This window comes from Thamnophis elegans, chromosome 11 (assembly GCF_009769535.1).
Source record: "Thamnophis elegans isolate rThaEle1 chromosome 11, rThaEle1.pri, whole genome shotgun sequence".
Lineage (NCBI taxonomy): Eukaryota > Metazoa > Chordata > Lepidosauria > Squamata > Colubridae > Thamnophis > Thamnophis elegans.
In genome coordinates, this window is record NC_045551.1 from 17150415 (window position 1) to 17171024 (window position 20610).

The following is a 20610-nucleotide window of genomic DNA, read 5'->3' on the forward strand; positions in this document are numbered from 1 at the left end:
TAGATGGCTTCTACGATCCCACAGACAGTCAAATCAATAAATTGTCGAAGTTTTCAAAAACCAAAAGTTCCAAATCCACTCATTAAAAGATTTTTCTGTTTTCTCCATATCTTTTTTTTTTAATATTCCAGTTCCAATTATATTAGCCACAATCTTCTTGGGCAGTCACCATTTCTCCCCTTTCTTTTCCCTCCCTTCATATTCCAAGTGACACTTAGCCACTGTTTTAAATCTCTGGACAAATTTTTTAAAGCTCCAAATTTAAATTTTTCTTTACCCTTGGGTTGGCCTGGTCCCAACACTCCATCCGATCACCGCTCCTGCTCCAAACTTGGTCAAGATATCCCTGCTCTAGAGTGGTCATTGATGATGGTCAACACCCCCACCACCAGTCTGGAGAAATTGTTTTGTACCTGCTGAGGAGCTTGCCTTGCTCCTTGTGGTCATTTAAAATGCCTCTTCTTCTTCACTATCCCTTCAGGATGGTTCTGGCCCGAAGGCCTCCCGACGATGGTTCGCCGGCTGGGTTTTTCACGAGGTTCCGTGGAGCTTGCTATTTTTTCAGCCATTCCCACTGATATGCTTCTGGTTTGGGATGAAATGAACCTGTCTTAAAAACAGTTACATCCCAAATGACAGTATTTCTTGTGCTTTTAGACAGTTCTACAATAAGGTCCATGAAGATATCTCTCCAGGGTGCTGGCCTACATCAACCTGGAAGCTAAAATGGGGCTCGGGGTGCTGCACCAGTCCCCAAAATGCAATGTACGTGCCTACCCATGTCCCATTTTGAGCCTGGAAAGCCTCCTGCACCAACCTGAAAGCCAAAACGGGGCTCAGGGGTGCTGCACAAGTCCCCAAAATGCAATGAGAGCACCACACACACTTGCACCCTGCCCCCTTGCACATGCACATGCATATGCATCCCACCCCCTGTGCATGCATGGCAGAAACCCAAAGATCAGCTGGTCAGCAGGAGGTTCATGCACAGTGGAGCTGGGCTGGAGCGACAACTGGTTTGCCCGCAGAGGGGGCTCTACATTCCACCTGTGGTATGTGTGCCATAGGTTTGCCACCACAGGCCTAGATAGTCTATTTTCTCTTTGTGGAATTCGTACTTTGATAGCTTAGCATAAAGTTTTGCGGCACAGAGTTTATTTAGGACTGCTTGGACATATCTCACACGCTCTACTTCAGTGTAGATTAATACATCATCAAGGTAAACCAAAAACCCCTTATAGAGATGCTCAAGCAGCACCTCGTTGATCAATTGCATGAATACAGTGGTGGGGACTTGTAACCAAAAGCAGAGCATGTTAAATTGGGAGCATCCAAAAAGACAATGAAACATTGTTTTCCACTTGCCCCCTCCCTTATTCTAACTATGTAATAGGCTTCACACAGATCTCATTTAGAGAAAATCTCCTTAGAGAGGTGGGCCAGCATGTTTTTCATGAGGGGAAGAAGGTACACATTTTCCATGCACACTGCATTCAGACCCCTCTAATTAACACACAAGCAAAGAGAATCATCTTTCTTCTCCCTGAACAGTAGTGGGGTGGCTACTTTGGGTTGAACTGGCTCAATGAAATCTCAGGCTATGTTTTTGTCTATGAAGGTGTGCAACTCCTCTAGCTTCCTAGGGATCATGGAATACAGTTTTGGCTTTGGTAACTTAGCTCTGGGCACAGTCTGTGGGTTGATGAGAGGGCAGTTCATCCAAGCACTCTTCACTGAAAACCTCAGCCAGGTCCCTGTATTCTCGGGGGATGCCTTGTGTTCCAGCTTTCTCAGCTCCTGCTGTGGTACGTTTCCCAGCCCCAGAAACTGGCATAGGGGAGTCAGCAAGGGTAGCCACTGCCCTGTCTGCTCCGGTGGTGGTATCTGCAGCTGTCAGCCTCTACTTTGCCTGCTAGCTATCAATTGCCATAGAAACAGGGAGGAAGGGGGCTTGAGGTATTTGGGATGGGTAATTTCTGCTGCTGGAGGAATTATCAAGATTGAGTTTAGTTCTCACCATCTCCTGTGCTGATGGCTTGTGTTTGAAGTTGGTCAAGGCCAACCATCTGTGCATAGCAACTGGCTGAGGCGTTTTGAAGATGCACCCCACATGACACCTTGGGAGCTGCAGATTGGTCACTGGGTTGGGGTAATTGGGGGGAGGGTGCAGGGTAAACGTTGATATGTACATGTTTGCACCTTTTTGGCTCAGATCTTGCTTTCCTTTCGCTGCTTTCTTTTCATAACCAGTAAAAGTATCTTTATCTCTTCAAAAATGGAGTTGGGAGTTTTCTTTCTTGGTTATTGAAGGAGGCATGCCTGACAGCAGCTCCCAGGGGGGTGGGGGTTCACTCTTCCTCCATCAGCTTCCTCCAGCCTCTCATCTTTTTTGTCTCAGCAGTCCAGGGTACCTCAGGTTCTCAGGTCTTGGAAAACCTCTAGCACAAAATGCATGACATGCTTTTTGAGGTAGTCCTCTCAGTCTGGTTCCTCATCCAGGTCATCATGATCAGACAGGGCTTCCAGCTTGCGCCTGCAGCCCCACTGCTGGCTGCCATGGGTGAGAGTGACTCCTTTGGTTCTCCTCTCCCAGCTGTCTTTCTTCCTCATGCTGATAGACCATATCAGCTTTGCAGGGTCTTCCAGGGTGGCCAGTTCCTCCATCAAGCATCCGGAGGCTGCATCAGCCTGAGTTGTGATGGAAGTTTCACCCTAGCATTTGCCATCCCTGTACTCACTACCATGGTTGATTGTGGTTTGCAGAGTCCCTTCAGTAGAACAAAATATCTCTGGGTTGACCACTTTTGCAGATCCTGTCTGATGTAAGGACTTCCCTCTCCTCTCTCCTCAAGAAAACAGAACTCTTGAAACAAATAACATTTCAAAAGGAAACTTTTATTGGGATATAGTGATAGCAAGAAAAATAAGGCAGGATCTGAAATTCCCACTCAGAACCATTAGTCATTTTAGTCATTTTTAGTCATTTTATTAAGATTTATAGGCCGCCCTTTTCCCTGAGGGGACTCAGGGCGGCTTACAATCACAGGGAAGGGGGTGCAATATCAAAAGACAAACAAAGTGTGAACAAAAGAAAAATAATAAAACACAACTTTCATTCAACAGTCAACACTCGGGCGGGTAAATTGGGAACCTATCCCCAGGCCTGATGGGAGAGCCAGGTCTTGAGGGCTGCGCGGAAGGTCTGGATGGTGGTGAGGGTGCGGATCTCGATGGGGAGGTCGTTCCACAGGGTCGGAGCTGCAACAGAAAAGGCTCTCCTCCGTGTAGTCGCCAGTCGACATTGACTGGCGGATGGGATTCGGAGGAGGCCCAGTCTGTGCGATCTAATCGGTCGGAGGGAGGTAATCGGCAGAAGGCGGTCTCTCAAGTACCCAGATCCACTACCATGGAGTGCTTTAAAGGTGGTCATCAGTACCCTGAAGCGCACCCGGAGACCGACAGGTAGCCAGTGCAGCTCGCAGAGGATGGGTGTAACGTGGGCGAACCGCGGTGCGCCCACTATCACTCGCGCGGCTGCATTCTGGACTAACTGCAGTCGCCAGATGCACTTCAAGGGCAACCCCATGTAGAGCCCATTGCAGTATTCCAGCCTAGAGATCACAAGGGCTCGAGTGACTGTTGTGAGAGCCTCCCGGTTTAGGTAGGGCCGCAACTGACGGACCAGGCGAACCTGGGCAAATGCCCCCCTGGTCACAGCTGACAACTGGTGGTCAAAAGTCAGCTGTGGATCCAGGAGGACTCCTAAGTTGCGGACCCTATCTGAGGGGTATAAAATTTGACCCCCCCAGCCTAAGTGTTGGAACATTAGCCAGATTGTTGGGAGGGAAACACAACAGCCACTCGGTCTTGTCCGGGTTGAGTACCAGTTTGTTAGCGCTCATCCAGTTCTTAACGGCCTTAAGACCCTGGTTCATCACGTCCACCGCTTCATTGAGTTGGCACGGGGCGGACAGATACAGTTGCGTATCGTCCGCATATTGGTGGTATTTTATCCCGTGCCTCCGAATGATCTCGCCCAGCGGTTTCATGTATAGATTAAACATTGCTTAAACCCCTCCCCTATGTCCAGTCCAAGGTGAGCCAATTCACAGGTGCGAAGTTGTGACAATTCGAGCTGTGAAGGTGATAAGAAGTTGTTCTTAGGCACCACTTTGCCCATTCCTTCAGAGCTGAGACAAAAGATATGGCCCCAGGCCTATCCCCCCCCCGCACTTTTCCAAGAAGACACATCAAAGTGACATAAATAGGAAAAGGTTGTAAAGGAGCATCCTGGCCCTCCCTGCCAGAATGGCAGATCCCAATAGGAATCTATGGGGACCTGACATCATTGTATATTATTTCAAAATAACTATGCTAAAACATAAAATGAAGTTTAAAAGACAAGTTAAGATGTGAGAAATGACAACTGTCATTGCTGGGGAGAATTTCTGTGATAAAAATGAATGTCTTGCCTAAAATGATACTTTTGTTTTAAACAACAGTTGTTTTAACAAGTGATGAACCATTTAAACAGTGACAGAGGAATATCTATCTGTGGCAGGGGAAAACATGAGTTAAACAGAAATGTTACAAAATCTAAAGAAAAGAAGAGGACTGGGATTGCTTGATTTGAAATTATATTTTGCAGTTGCTATTTGGTTTTGATGGATGAGTGGGTGTTGCTGAGAAATAGAAAGCTTCTAGTGTTAGTACAACATACACTCAGATTGTGCCAGAAAATAGCTTTATGGCTGAGGGCTATAGCTGTCAATGGTCTCTTATTTACAATTAATAGAAGTATTTAAGGTAGAGAAATGAATTTATGATTTTGGACACTGTAAGACTGATTTTGAAATAGAATTGTAATTGAAAATGTAATTGCTAAAACATATAAACTTTCATTTTAATTTGAAACAGAAGAATATGTGAAAAAATGTTGATAAAATGGTCTAAAATTTGTTATACAGATGGAACAATGTGAACATATGTGTCTGGAAAGATTGAATTATAAACTATATTATAATATTAAAGAGATTTTTTAAATAAAATTATTGGTTGTATATGTCACCAGAGAAATTGTCTAGACTGTATTAAAGGACTTCAAATTTATGTTAGAAATATGAACAGCAAGAAGGGACTTTTGTTTGATTTATCTGTTAAATAGTGCGACAGAGCATCAGGCAGAAAATTATTTTCCCCTGAGAGGTACCAGAGAATGAAATTGAAATGCTGGAAGTACTGGGCCCAGTGTTCTTGTTTGAGGGACAATTTCTTTGGCATTTTAAGGACTGTTTCAGAGGATTTTAAAGATTAATAAACAATTAAGATTAAAGATTTTGGGGGGAATTGATGAACAGTTGGAACAAGTCATACAATTTTGTTTTATATATGATAATTGCAGCAAGTTGCACAAAATAGAAAGATTTTGCATTACCTACAATTAGTGAAGATAATGAAATTGGCTGAGATAGCTAAACTGACTTCTTTGATCAAAGAAAAGACAATATCTATGTTTATTGCTGATGGGACACATTGTGTAGACTTTTTGTATGAAACAGAAAAAATGAACTTATGATATATGGCTTTGATTATTACACAAGATAGAACAGTATTTCTCAACCTTGACAGCTTTAAAATGTGTAGATGACAATTCCCAGAATTCTCCAGCCAGCATGCTGGATGGGAAATTCAGAGTGTTGAAGACATCTTAAATCTGTCAAGGTTGACAAACACTGGGATAAATGATAAAAACAAGAGAGTTATGTGGTGACTCATAAAGTAGGATATAAATCTATATTGATATTTATAACTGCTCTACAGTAAACAAGATAGCAAACTACTTCTTTGTATATTTTCTTTTTACTTCTTTTACTTTTTTCCACTTTTAGCTTTCGCTTTAATTCTTTTCTTTCTTTTTCTTTTCTTTTTTAAACTTCATATTATTTTGAATTAGTTTTATATTCCCTTTCAAAAAAATCTTCACTTAAAATTATATCAGTTATATTTATCTCTAGTTGACATAAGTCAGCATTATTTCATCACTGACTTACATAGATGGTTATTACTAAGAGGAGCTGTCCCTTCAGCACCAGAACAAAGGTGTGTAAGAATTGGAATGCAAGGTTGAAATAATAGCGTGGAAATTATTATGACAAGTTTAAGATGAATTTATGAGTTCTCAACTCACTCAGCATTGTTAAAGCCAGGGCTAAATTAGCTCAATATTTTTCTCTATATTTCTTCTCAGTTTATGTCTTCCCATTATGCTCATCTTGCCCTCTTTTTCTAAATCATACATTTATTTTTAAATACAGAAATAGAATTTTAAACTTAGAGCAATTCAGTCATCAAAATCCCAGTATGTGTCTTTTAATTTAAAAGAATAGGAAGAAAAATGCAAAATAAAATAAGTGTATAATAATAAATGTAAAAAACATTATTAAATGTATAAAGTCATGTGACATTTAAGCAGAAAAGCATTAAATAAAGGGAATAAGGCATTCATATCTATCTGCCTCCCAGCATATATCAGCTACTTCAATCAAAGTGGTACTATGATGACAGTAACCAACCAGAATGCGCCATGCAAATTAGAATACTATATCATGTACCAACTGCTCTGCTGCTAGCTGGTTGTTATAGTGACAAACTGAGGCCTTGCCTCTTGGCTTCTTCTTGAAAGAAAAACCTTTAATTTATCAAGGGAATGAAACGAAGAGAAGGGGAAGAAGGTGAGGGAGAGAAAGAATTACCTGAGAAAACATTATCTGACTAAGAAGAGAATAGCAGAAAGGCCATCATCACAAGAAGCATTCACTGGCCATGCCAGTGCTCGCAACTAATGCTGAGTCAGAAACAGGTATCCCAAAATCCTTTTCTAATGAGCTTCCTTCAGAAATCATGGAGGAGATAGAGCACACATGTCCTCAGCCTCGGCTGGTAAGTAAAGACAAAGGATACTTTCTTTTTTCTTTTTTGCCTTCTTGAGCTCAGTGCTTTATGAGGTTATAGACTAATCCTGCTTTGTAGTCTGAATAGAAATATAAAAAAGGACCTGATCTGTGTTAGCTCTGTGTTTGCTTTCTTTATTACAAGAATATGTGTTACAAAGCAATTATTGTGCAGAGAGAGAATCTGGGGTTATAGTATGTTTCTGCAGCCTGGCTTTTTTCAAACATAAAGTCCATCCAGCTCTACAGTAGGCTTTTCTTCTAGCCTTTGTTAGATTTGCCACAAAACTTAATCCTTGTCTGTTAATTTACATTTTTACTTATTAAATCAAATTTGCTTAGACACAGATTTTCACATTATTTTTTAAAAAGCATACTCAGAGAACATTGGGAAAGAATATCACAGTTCATTCTCTTTTTTCCTGAGATGCAGTCAAACTACATATATAAATCATCTGAAATAGTATATGTCACTTTCACGTAGTTCAGCACATATGAGTTGGGAGAGTTATCTTAGGAGAAAATCTGCATTTCCTCAGTAATTTTACCTATTGAAGCAGTGCACATAAAGAATCCAGTTGTGCATAGAATATAGCATCTTTTCCTCATTGCCTAACATGTCTTAAAAGTAGATTTTATTCATTTTCATTGGCATAATTTTGCATATAAATTTTCAATTAAAGGAAACTGTGTTTTTTAAAAAGTAGAAAGGATAAGAGTTTGTTCTGTTCTTTGTTCTATTAGCTTTGTGTGAGCTTCCATAAGAATTTATTAAGAATTTGCATGGAAGGAAGCAATCATTTTCAGAGATAATGAGATTTGGAGGACGAACATAGTTTTTCCTGATTTATATGTGTGGAACGAGAACATTATCTCTAAAAGTAAAGAAGCAGTGCTAAGCCTGAAAGTAAGTGTAGTTAAGATTAGGCCAGAACACCTAACCTTGTCTATCCACAATGGCCCAGTAACTGTGCTCTCTGTAATAACAGAAGTTACAAAAAACAAAATAACAAAAAGCAAAAATATATAATTTTCTCCATTGTAGGAAAAACTTTTCCTATGGAGTTCTATTGATGTATTCTAGGTAGTGGCTAACTGAGAAAGCAAAACTCAGAAGAGTTTACTGTAAATGGAAAGTAGTTAATGTTTTCTCGCTCAAAAATAAACAGTGAACTTACCAAGTAAATAAATTTTAATACATTTTAAAAGCCGTTAGTGGCTCATAGTATATTATAGATAATACTTAGATTGTAATAATAGGTTTCCATGTATCTTATTATTTTGTTAATAACATGGGGAAAGCTATTTGAACTGTTTCCTATATTAATTATTATAAATATATTCCTATTGAAATTTGTGGCAAAGTAAGGATTTTAAAACATATAATTCCACTACTTAAAAAATAACATAGAAGCATAATATTTTTATGGATTCTACAATTTCATGAACAGTGTAAGAAATTAAAACTTGCAAAGCTATTAATGAATTCTAAACTTATTAAATCAAAAATATAAACATTGTTTCGGACAGTTTATAGAACTCTTATGCTTCAAAAATACATTTCTACAAAAGAAGTTATATTAGTCTGTTGCAGGAAAAACAGCAACACTCTGGCAATTTCAAGATTAGCAAATCTATTATTATTAGATGTTGTCAGACTTAGTACATTCTATGAATTTAATGAACAATATAGTACATGAAAACATAACCTATAAAACATTTATGTAATAACTTTATGCAGGACTATATGCATTACTGCATATATCATCAATCTACAGAAACATAGAAAGTAAAAGACATTTTATTCCCATTTGATTCCCTTCCTACATTTTTTTAGAAACACCATGGAAGTGATTTGCCATTACCTTCTGCATTATTTTTTCAACTTTACAATCTAACAACAACTCTTGAATTCATTGATAGTCTCCTAAACAAGTATTAGCCAGGCCTATCTCCAAGCTCAAGTTTCCAAGCTCAACCAAGGTCATAAAATTATTGCTACCTATTGAGTTATGCAAGAAAATAAAGATTATATCTATTACAGGGACATCTCTGGAAAAAACACAATGGCAAGCATATTTTGATAGGAAGAAAACTGTTCTAGCTAAAAAGAATAACAACAGTAAAAATGAATATTTAGCAAAGCATAACATCCTATTACAAATGATTCCATTAAGAATTATAGATAAAGTATTAAATGGATGGCCGAAACAAATAATTAACTTTAGTTAAAATATGTCATTAAGCCCAAGACCTGGAATGATGGAGTGGATTGGCAGTATCAATGTGCTCTACATGGGGCAGCCCTTGAAGAGCATTCGGAGACTTCAGCTTGTCCAGAATGCAGCCGTGCGAGCGATTGTGGGTGCACCTCAGTTCACCCACGTAACACCTATCCTCCGCGAGCTGCACTGGCTGCCTATTGGTCTTCGGATGCGCTTCAAGGCGCTAGTCGTCACTTATAAAGCCCTCCATGGTATTGGACCTGGGTACTTGAGAGACCGCCTGCTGCCAATTACCTCCAATAGACCGATTAGATCCCACAGATTAGGCCTCCTCTGAATTCCATCCGCCGGCCAATGCCGACTGGCGACTACCCGGAGGAGAGCCTTCTCTGTGGCTGCTCCAACCCTCTGGAACGACCTCCCCATGGAGATTCGAACCCTCACCACCCTCCAGGCCTTCCGCAAAGCCCTTAAAACCTGGCTGTTCCGACAGGCCTGGGGCTAAAGAGCTTTTGCCCCCCTCCTCGAATGGTATGGCTGTTGTGTGCTTTTAAATTGTGTATTGTTATGTTCGTCTTTTTTATCCCCTGTCTGTACCCCCTTCCCTGACTTGAATTGTGAGCCGCCCTGAGTCCCCTTCAGGGAAAAGGGCGGCATATAAATGTAATAAATCCAATCCAATCCAATCCAAATTGTATAATCAAGTTAGTTCTATAACAAGGGTTACTAGCTAGATAAAATCATTTTATATCTACATTGCTTCTACCAAAGGAGCAATATTTTGCATACTGAATATCTCTACCAAGGATATTGTATATCTATAATTATTTTCATAAAGATGAATATACAAAAAGTGACCAGTATAGTTATCCTCTATTTATAACCTCAATAGATACAGGGATTTCTATTGCTAAGCAAGGTATTCAGTAAGTTAGTCACACCCAATTTTACAACCTTCTTTGCCACAGTTGTTAAGCAAATCACTATAGTTTTTAAATGAATCATGTGGTTATTAAATGAATCTGACTTCTCTCATTGACTTTGCCTGTTGAAAGCTGGCTGGGAAAGTCACAAATGGCAAACATAAGACCTCAGGACACTGCAACTATTTTAAATACATCTTGGTTGCCAAGTACCTGTCAGGTGTGCCTCATTCAAAATCCAAGAACAACCCCAACTCCATTTGATTAGAGAAAGGTACTTTTACTAGACATGAAAACAGCAAAGTGAAGCAAGATTTGAAGCAAAAAAAGCACGAACTTGTACATATCAAATGTTTTCCCCAAACCCTCCCACCAGTTACCCCAATCCAATGTCCAATCTCCAGCTCCCAAAGGTGTCATGTGGGGTGCATTTTTGAATGGCCTCATTCAGTTGGTATGCAGAGACAGTTGACCTTGACCAAACCCAAAGACAAGCAATCAGCATGCACAGAAGATGGTGAGAACAAAACTCCCTAAGTGAAATCTCCTCTAGTACCTATTCCCCCCAAATACCATGAGCCCCACCCTCCCCGTTTCTATGGCAGCCGATAGCAAGCAGGCAAAGTAGGGGCTGATATTCGGCCCTCCTGCAGAAAGGATGTCATACCTGGAGGAAAATATAAAGAAACAACAACAATAGCAAAACACTTTTTGACATAATTAGGGTTTATCAGGGTATTTAGAATGAAACTTTAGCAAGAGTTTGGAGCCCTGACATCAGACTTATTCACGCACTCAGAATGGGAAAGAGGGAAATGTTTCCAGGCCACTAAATACTGTATTTTCCCTCTATATTTCCTGGAATCCAGGATTTCCTTGACCTCAAAATGTTGTTCACCTATAAGGAGAGGGACAGAAGGAGTGGGATGGGGTGAACACATAAAAGAAGTATGCTCCAGTTTCAGTAAACTAACATGGAACACGGGATGGATTCTCCTGAGTCTTTGGCAATTCCAATTGCACCATTACTGGGTTTACAATTCTAACAATGGGGAAAGGACCCACATATTTAGGACCAGGTTTCTTCGATTTTTGGGTGGTCTGAAGATGCTTAGTGGGTAAGAAAACCTTGTCCCTGTCCCCTTTTTTAATCTGCTTGTCTTTTATGTGCCTGGTGAGCGTCGTTTAAGGCCTTGCGAGTCACAGGTCAGAAACCAGGGTGAATAGATGAATAATCCACTCATATAAGGACAAATTTGTTGGTTTCTCCTGAGGCAATTCAGGAATGGGCACAAAACCCTGGCCAAATACTACTTTGAAAGGGGTCAAACCAGTACTACTATGTCCAGATTATTATACACTACCTCCACATAAGGCAAGAGGTCAGCCCAATTATCTTGCTGATAATTGACATAACACCTGAGATACTGCTCTAGAACAGAATTAGTGCATTCAGAAGCCCCATTAGTTTGCAGATGGTGGGCGGAGCTTAGTATCTTGAGTGGAGCCTATCAACTTTAGGAACTCCTTCCAGAAGTGGGAGGTGAATTGGACCTCCCTGTCTGAGATAATGTCAGGAACTCCATGTAACTCCGTGTAACCTATACATATATAGGATGAACAATTTTGCCAGTGTTTTTGCAGACGGAATCTTGGAGCAGGGCACAAAATGCACTTGTCTGGAGAACAAATCTGTGATCATCCAGCTGACAGAATTTCCCAGACTCTCTGGCAGCTCGATAATAAAATCCATTGATATTTCCTTCCAAGGGGCACCAGGTCTGGCAACAGTTTGGAGTAGTCCTTGAAGTTTACCTGGTGGTCTCTGCCGCAGCACAAACAGGACAACTAGCAATGTAGGATTCTATGTCTTTTTTCAAACTGTTAAAACTGCCTTTTAACCAAATGTAAAGTTTTCAGCCCCTTTGAATCATGGGAATCATCATCATTAAATGCCACCAGGTTAGTAGGGCCCACCAGACTGCAAATGCTTCTTTTTCCCAAATGGCCCACCATATTTCTGTCTCAGTCAATTTTCGAGATTTATAAGTGCAGGGTTGCAGGTTCCCATCAGCATTCATTTGAAGCAACACCAACCCTACCGCCACATCACTTGCATCCGCTTGGACCACAAATAGTGAATCCATATTGGAGTGTTTTAATACTGGTTCAGCTGCAAAAAGTCATTTCAATTTCTCAAAAGCTGCTTGGCAGTCCTTCAAGGACTGGGCCTTGCCTTGACTTCTCCCTTTGACATTAGGAGATTCGTGATTGGCAGAGCAATACTAGTGAATGAGGGGATAAATTGGCGGTAAAAATGTGCAAATCCTAAAAAACTTTGTAATTTCTTGCGAGGCCCAGTCTGTAACAGCACAGACTTTTTCTTGGTTCATTTCAATACCCTCATGTGAAATGCAGTACCCCAAATAGTCATTTTTCTCTTGGTGGAATTCGCATTTAGACAATTTGGCATAAAGTTCAGCAACTCGGAGTTTTTTCAGGACAGAACGCATGAGTCTTACATGTTCCTCTAATGTTTCTTTGTATACAAGGATGTCATCAAGATAAATTAACACCCCCTTATACAGGTGTTCATGCAGCACCTCATTAATTAACTGCATAAAAACAGCTGGCACCCCCTGCAGTCTGAATGGGAGTACTCTAAACTGAAAGCAACCCAGAGGGCAGTTGAAAGCAGTCTTCCACTCATCTCATCGCAGAGCCCTTCCCCTGGTTTCGATGATCGGGGTGCAGCCCAGAAGGGTTGGTGACGGCCTCCCCGGAACATGGTCCAAGACACTGGCACCCCACTGGGAACCTAGATACAAAGTCCAGTGCTGCGGGGACCGGAGTCGACAAAGGCTGGAATCTCAGCGGAGTTCTCCTTGTAGACCTGGCCCAATGACACTGGGCACATGACTGCATGCACCTCCGTACATCATTTTTCAGATGGGGCTACCAAAATTGATGGGAGGCCAGGTGCAACATCTGAACAAACCCCCAATGTCTTGATGCAGACACGCAATGAATCTGCGCGAGCAGCCATCGACGGATGTGCCCTGCGGGAACATAGAGCCAGCCCTGACACTTCAAAAGATCCCCTTCCAAAGTCCATGGGGACGCCGGCCCCACTTCCACCTTTTGTTGCTCCACCCAGTCGTCACCCTGCTGCGCATCCCGTATCAGAGACTGCATGCTCACGGGATGACAAACGGCAGCGCAGGATGCAACGGGTAGAACAGTCCGAGGTGGAAGCGAGTTCACAGGGTCAGAGTTCTCTACTTTACTTGGCAGGGCCTCCGCCCTGGGACTCCACCCCCCCGAACGCACGCTATCTTGTGCGAACAGGGTATCACGGCCGCACCAACGTGCTGGTTGTCCAACATGATAGTGCGTTGCTGAGGGATGGCTGCAGTCCGCGCAACCCTTCTGTTCTTCTTGGGACAGCTTCTTGCCAGGTGTCCAAGATCCCCACAGTAGAAGCACAATCCCTCAGGACGTTGTCTGTCCATCTCTGTCCGTGACACTCAAGGTCTGACAGCACCCAACTCCATGGGCTCCTCCCTGTCCACTGCAGTTCCTTGCTGAACCGGCATGCTGGTGGTCTCCTGGAATACACGGCAAGGCCTTCGCCTCTGCAGCCGGGCATCTATCTGGAGGCACAGGTGGACCAACGCGTCAAACATCGGTGGCCTGTCCACCCTTGCAAGCTCATCTTGTAACTCATCGGACAGGCCATCCTGGAAGGTGTCCATAAGCGCTGGTTCATTCCATGCTGAGTCCTGACTCAGCAGCCAGAATTCGCTTACGTACTCCTGCAAAGATCCACGACCCTGCCTTAATGCCTTCAGTCGCCTTGTTGCTGTTTCCCCCTTGATGGGATCCTCAAACATCATCCGAAAATGTTGACAGAAACCTTGGAAGTCATCCAACAAGGGGCTAGACTGACTGAGCAAGAGTGTGGCCCACCAGGCAGCTGTGCCTGAGAGCAAACTGATAATGAATCCCACCTTTGTCTGGTCAGTGGGAAAGTCCTCCGCTCTCAAACTCAGGAACAACTGGCATTGTCCCAGAAACGCGGCAAACATGGCCAGACTCCCATCATATTTATCTGGCATGGCTACTGGGCACTTCCTCCTTGGCTGGGGGGGGGGTCTTACAGCTCTCTGCAACTGGGTAATTTGGTCCGACAACATTGCGATTTGTTGTGCCATTTGTCTATTTTCAGCCATCAACTGCTCCATAATTACGGGAATGAAGGCTTGTAAGGCAGGAGTCAATCTGTTCTGTCCCCCCTTCTCCGCTCGTTAAACAGATGACAGGCAAACAACTTAAAAGGAACTCTCTTTATCAGTTCTCGGCTCAAACTGACTGCGAGCCCAAAAATAACATAAATAAAGTCTCAGACTAGATAACAGAATAGCAAACAAAAACTCTTATAAGCAATGTACTTCTCCAAGGGTCTTCTTGAATCAGGGTTACAGAAAACAAAGCACTTTTCCAAGTGTATCCAAGTCATCTCCGGCTTTTATCCGGACTCTGTAATACACCTCCCTTAAGTCCAATTTAGTGAAAATTTTCTCCTTGACCAAGTGAGCTAACATGTCCTTCATGAGGGGTTAAGGGTACATGTTTTCCATGCAAATGCTGTTCAAGTTTTTGTAATTTACACATACGCGAAGAGAGCCATCTTTCTTCTCTCTAAATAAAACTGGTGTGGCCACCCATGGCCTAGCTGGTTGGATGAAACCCCTTCTTAGGTGTTTATCAATGAAGTTGCATAATTCCTCCAGTTTGCGTGGGGTCATCAAGTAAATCTGTGGCTTGGGGAGTTTCATACCTGAGAGGATTTCTATGCTGCAATCAGTGGGGTGGGAGCTTATCAGAAGTCCTTTCGCTGAATGCCTCTCTGAGGTCCCAGTATTCCTTTGGGATTTTCTCCTCCCCCTCAATTTTTTGCATGAAAACGCTGCTAGTTCTGTTACAGCACTGGCTATGTGGGAAGTCTTCCCCTCTCCCTTAGCCAGCTGGGCAGAATGGATGCATAGCAGGCCCTTGCTCCAGTTCACCCGTAGCCAAGGTAATCCCAGTATGAAGGGCCGTTCCATCCCTGGAGCGACAATGAAACTTAAAGATTCTCGGTGGTCTCCCATCCACATCTTAGTTACAAAATGCGCCAGGGGGGGCCTCAGCAATTGACCCATCCAATTAGCAAAAGGCGATGGGTACTTTCATTGTTCTCAGCCTGAGACCCATTTTCTCCACCATCTCTGGGCTAATAACACATCTGGTGCAGCCACAATCTAAAAGGGCCAGCATCTTCCCTTGTGCCCCAGTCGAGGGTACCTTTAGTTCTACTCGAATGGTCATTGGACCCGCATGAGGACTTACCAGGGGGTCGTCATCGTAGTCGGCTTCACTTTCTCCTGAAGAAGCTGGAGTTTCCCTCTCATCCTGGCCAAGAGGAGGAAAATCAGCAACTTCCACACCCTTCAGGGTAGTTTCACTGGCTGCCAGTTGGGTTTCTTCTCTCCAGCTGCAGCTGGTTTTGGGCCAATCTTAGAATAGCAATTGGCAGCCCAATGCCCCGACTTCCCACATCGAAAACAGGAAGTTGATCAGGGCTTGGTTGCTGACCCCCCCTTTTCTGCTCTTGAAGCCTCTTTCAGCATAAGGGGTTTTTGGTTCTGCTGCTCCCCCCACGGTATCACTTTCTGGCTAGGTCAATTTCCACATCAGCAGTCAGCACATACCAGCATTATAGGTCTTTGTGGGGGGGAGGCTGTTCACACAGCTCTGGTACACAACATCATTAAGGATATCTTTGTAGTTGTCCATCAATGCCTCCTGGGACCACTCCCTCATGTGCACAGCTAGCTCACGAAATTCCTGAGTGTATTCTGCTCCGACCCTGAGTTAAAGTTTTCATTCTCTTTCTTGCCTTCCGATTTGCGAGGGGATCGTCAAAGCCTGCCCTCAGGGCCATCATAGACCCATTGTAATCCCTCAGCTGGGGGGGGGAATCATCGTTATGAAGAGCCACCATCCAGTTAGCTGCGGTGCCTTCCAGCACCATAGTAACACTTCTCACTTTGGCAGCCTCTGATGGGAAATCCTCCCCATATTCCTGCATGTAATTCCAAACTTGAGCCAAAAGAAATCCCAGTGCTTTGGGATCACCTCTACACTTGATTCCCAGAGGAGGATTTTTTGGAATTCAATGCCTTCGTGGAGCTACCCTTTCCCTTGGGGGTGCCTGAGCTGCTGCTGCTGCTGGAGCTCCTCCAGCCTGCCTAGTTACTGGAACCTCTCCCAGGGCCAATTTGGGGTTTGCCAGGGTGTCCACTTCCCCCTCCACCTGCTTGGCTTTTGGTGCGACTTTCTTCAATTACCCCAAGTCTCTTGTAGAAGTTGTAAAGTGTGGGACATCATAAGATTCTCTTTTTTGGCTTCCTGCCAGGCAACCTCTGGTGGCTGGCACCAGGTGGTACAGTGGTGGGTTCCAGATCCCATTGCAACTGTTACGGTGCAACGGGGCTGGGCGTCCACCACATGAACGTGTGCAAGCGCCGTACACTCCATGCGCGTAAGCCCCGGAAACCTCAAATACTGGTAAGGAGCACGGATGGGCATGTGGGTCCTCCAGAGCATTGTACTGCAATGGTATTTGGTGCTCCCAGCAGGCACCGATACGCCCGTGCCAGGACATACCAGTCATAACCTTCCACTGGGGTGGTAATAACTCCTGCCAGGATCTCCTCAAGATCATTCATTTGTCTCACTCCCAGCAACCATTTGGGTCAGATTGACTTGTCCTCAAGATTCAGTTCAGCCATCCACTCAGTTTCCAAGGGAGGAGAGGATCCCGTAGCTCCCATGTCCTTCTGGTTGCTGCAAGGGTTAGACATGTTGATGCAATCCCAACAGTAGCTTTTAACTCCAGGATGGTTGCAAAGTGAGATCTTGCTTAATATCAGGCCTGCCTCATTCAAAATCCAAAAAGAACAACCCCAACTTCATTTGATTAGAGAAAGGTACTTTACTAGACTGTTCTGTCCCCCTTCTCTGCTTGTTAAACAGACGACAGGCAAACAACTTAAAAGGAACTCTCTTTATCAGTTCTCAGCTCAAACTGGCTGAGAGCCCAAAAATAACATAAATAAAGTCTCAGATTAGATAACAGAATAGCAAACAAAACTCTTACAAGCAATGCACTTCTCCAAGTGTCTTCTTGAATCAGGGTTACAGAAAACAAAGCACTTTTCCAAGTGTATCTTACATAAACCACGACTGATGATCAATCAATGTTGAACGAACCAAGGAATGTTGACTCCTGCAACTAGGGCGTGGCACCATCCGTCCTTTTATCCCCAGAATATGCCCCTAACGAGCCCCAGCTGCATAATTAATCTTGCATCCCGAAAAGACTCACAGAAGACTGCTGCTGAGTCACAACACTATCCCCCACCGCAGGGCCCTTTTCCCAGGTTCCGATGGTCTGGATGCGGTTGGAATGATGTGTCCACAAGATGACCTGCACCCATTTCCCATGATGCCTTTTTCATGAGTCCCAAACCTCTGGAGGCATAGCCCCCTTGAATCGGAACTCCTTAGGTATCCAGTGGCCACCATGTTTCCTTCCGCCCTTCACGGCGTCGACACCGACTCAAAATGGCCTCAGTCAGGCCAGCTTCAGGGTTGACAGGCAGCTCCCCTTAATTGAAAATGAGTTCCTGGAAGGAAAGAAAAGAAAACAGAGAGGTTAATTGAAATATTGACTAACCTCCTCTTCCCCGCACTGGAGGTTCCTATGGCTTATGGGGTACTTCTCATGGAACTGTTAGCCAACCTATCCACCTTCACATCCCAGCTCTTGACCCATGTAGCTTCAGAGAGTAGATATCTCTTCCACTATATCCTATTATGATTTATTTTAGTATTATTTTGTATCCTATGACTATCACTGAGTGTTGTGTCTCATTTATGATGGTGTTTTATGATTATGATCATGATTTATCACTTGTTGCTTGTAAGAACACTGAGAGCTTATGCACCAGAGACAAATTCCTTGTGAGTTCAATCACACTTGGCCAATAAAGAATTCTGTTCTGTTCTGTTCTGTTCTGTTCTGTTCTATTCTATTCTATTCTATTCTATTCTATTCTATTCTATTCTTTATTAAACCTAATGGTGCTGGCTTTCATGACATTTTAAAAACTTACTGTACATTTAAACACATGCAACAGTCTAATAGTAGTTACTGCACAAATTACACAACATAATCTATGCCACGAGGCACTACATTGGTAAATTTTGTAGAAATGATCTGTGAAGTGTCGCCCTTAATAGAAAAAGGCCAGCATAAGTAGTTTTATGAAGCTAGGTAGTAGAATGCCCTGTAGAATACTTGGATTAGCATTTGGATCTGTTTTTTATACAACATTGGTTGTTGTATAACTTAGCCTTAGTTAGAAACAAAAAGGCAGTTTAGCACTCAGTTTCATTCCATTCCATTTCATCATTGTCAAAAGATGTCTCATTTATTTCTGTCTAGGTCCAATATCCTACATCCAACATTATATAAGTTGAGAGCTAACCATGTAATGTGACTTCTTTGTAACCAAAAATTAATACCCTTCTCTAAAATTTGCTGGAACAGAAGTGATTTTACAGGGAACATGAAATGTATTCCAATGGCAGAGATCATTATATCATCGATTTTTTTCCATATCCTATTCTGAAATTGTACTATCCCTAAAAATAATGTCCTCTCTAATTGAGACCTGTGGTAGTTCAAAAAACAAAGGAGTTTGGTAATACTATTTTAGTCTAATAATTTTTATTAAAAGGTATAAGCTTTTGTGAGCTATAATTCTCTTTATCAGTGCAATGGAGTGGATTAACTGGTGTAGGATTTAAATTGGAATGGATGGGTGAAGGGGGGAGAAGATGGGGGGCATAAAATTACTCCCCAAAGTAAATATAAAGGTAAAAGAACAGAATGTAATTGCTGTTAGTAGATTACATGATATCCTGCAGTCTTAACACTCTTGAGAAAAAAATACAAAATCTATATCTTTAAGGACCTATGAAAGATCTGACAAACATTATGAACAAGGCTGGTTAGGCATTCTCCTCCAGCCTTAGACAAAGTGGTCTTGGAGGGCAGTTCTCAGTGATCCATAGAAAGGGAGTATTCACAGTATTCAACAGCTAATCGGAAAGTTGGGCAATTCCCATCTCGATAGCATCAGTATTGACGTTCATTGGAGAAGTAGGCCAAATTGTAATCCATGGATACAAGAAGGGAAAACCACCTTTAAATTAATACCTATGGATGATTCTTCATCCCAACCTCATATGTGGGCTGGGTATGAATCAGAGCAAAGTCATGAAGATATGGCAGAAGAAAACAGTGACTAGGTCATATTAGAGGAAGAGCTCTAAAGGGGAAAGGTTAGAGTCTGAATGCAGAAGGTAAAATAGAAGGAGGAAAGGATATTTTATGGTGACTGAAGAACTGAGGGAAAACCTTTTGAGGTTCAGGCCCATTGTTGCAATGGCAGTAAAGAATTCCTTATGTGACTGCCCTATTTTTTTTCTCCTGCTATCCTTATCTGTTGCAGCCAAAGTGGGTCTGTATTTGCATTGTCTCATCAATGGAGGGCTCCATTTAGAGGTTTATCTTTGGGCCCAGAAAGCTTTATTGATTACCCTACACACACATATCAGCCATTATAATAAGGATGTTGAAATTGAAATTGAATGTTTCAAGTTTTTTCCCAGCTTTCCAGAACTGTTGAATCTGCAATGTTAATTTCACATGAGAGCTGACCATGAGAAACTCCAAACATCACTTTTTAAATTTTTTTCTATGCTTTGTTTAATACGACATAAGCCAAAAGAAGAGAGATGATTTGCACAATAGCTAGCTTCTTTATTATTAGTGGAAATAACCTCTATTTGACTTCTTAATTAAACTTTTTCTGATACCAGCTGATACTATGTATACTATGTATGGATGTGTTAATGCAATCTATTTAATGGGGGAAATTATAGATATTTCAAATTAAAATTTCTTAGAAATTTGAATAAACAGCAGTGAGAGTACCACTTCAAATCAATAGGTAGTTGAAATATGTACATCCCTGTGTCCACTTCTAAAATATTTCACTGGAAGAAAACAAACTTGAAGGATATTATAAAGTTATATCACTCTCCTTAAGATTTAACTTTAAAAAAAAAATCCTTATCAAGTAATATTGGTGGAATCAAGGAGCAATAAACTCGTATGTGATAACTTCCACAACTGACAATTTATTTTGCTCTCTTTTTTCATAATCTGACCTTTCCCGTCTTCTAGACTTTGACGGCACCGGTTCCATTTGCAGGTGAAACAAGCTGTCAATGCAAAGCTCCTCATGAGAAGCTAACCATTGCTCAGGCCCATCTTGGAACACCAGGTGAGTCTGCATTTTAAATTAATTTCAGAATTAATGGATTTCAACTACA

The 20610-nt window shown here is 42.2% G+C and overlaps 1 protein-coding gene across 1 annotated transcript in view; it reads left to right on the top strand.

The window, feature by feature from the left end:
* Positions 1-6822: 6822 nt before the first annotated feature.
* The window catches only part of PCYT1B (phosphate cytidylyltransferase 1, choline, beta), a 56891-nt gene continuing 43103 nt past the window's right edge, over positions 6823-20610 (top strand). The window contains exons 1-2 of the mRNA XM_032226861.1: positions 6823-6939; positions 20462-20561. Of these exons, the coding sequence (XP_032082752.1) occupies positions 6823-6939; positions 20462-20561 (217 nt within the window). The remainder of the gene's footprint in view (positions 6940-20461; positions 20562-20610) is intronic.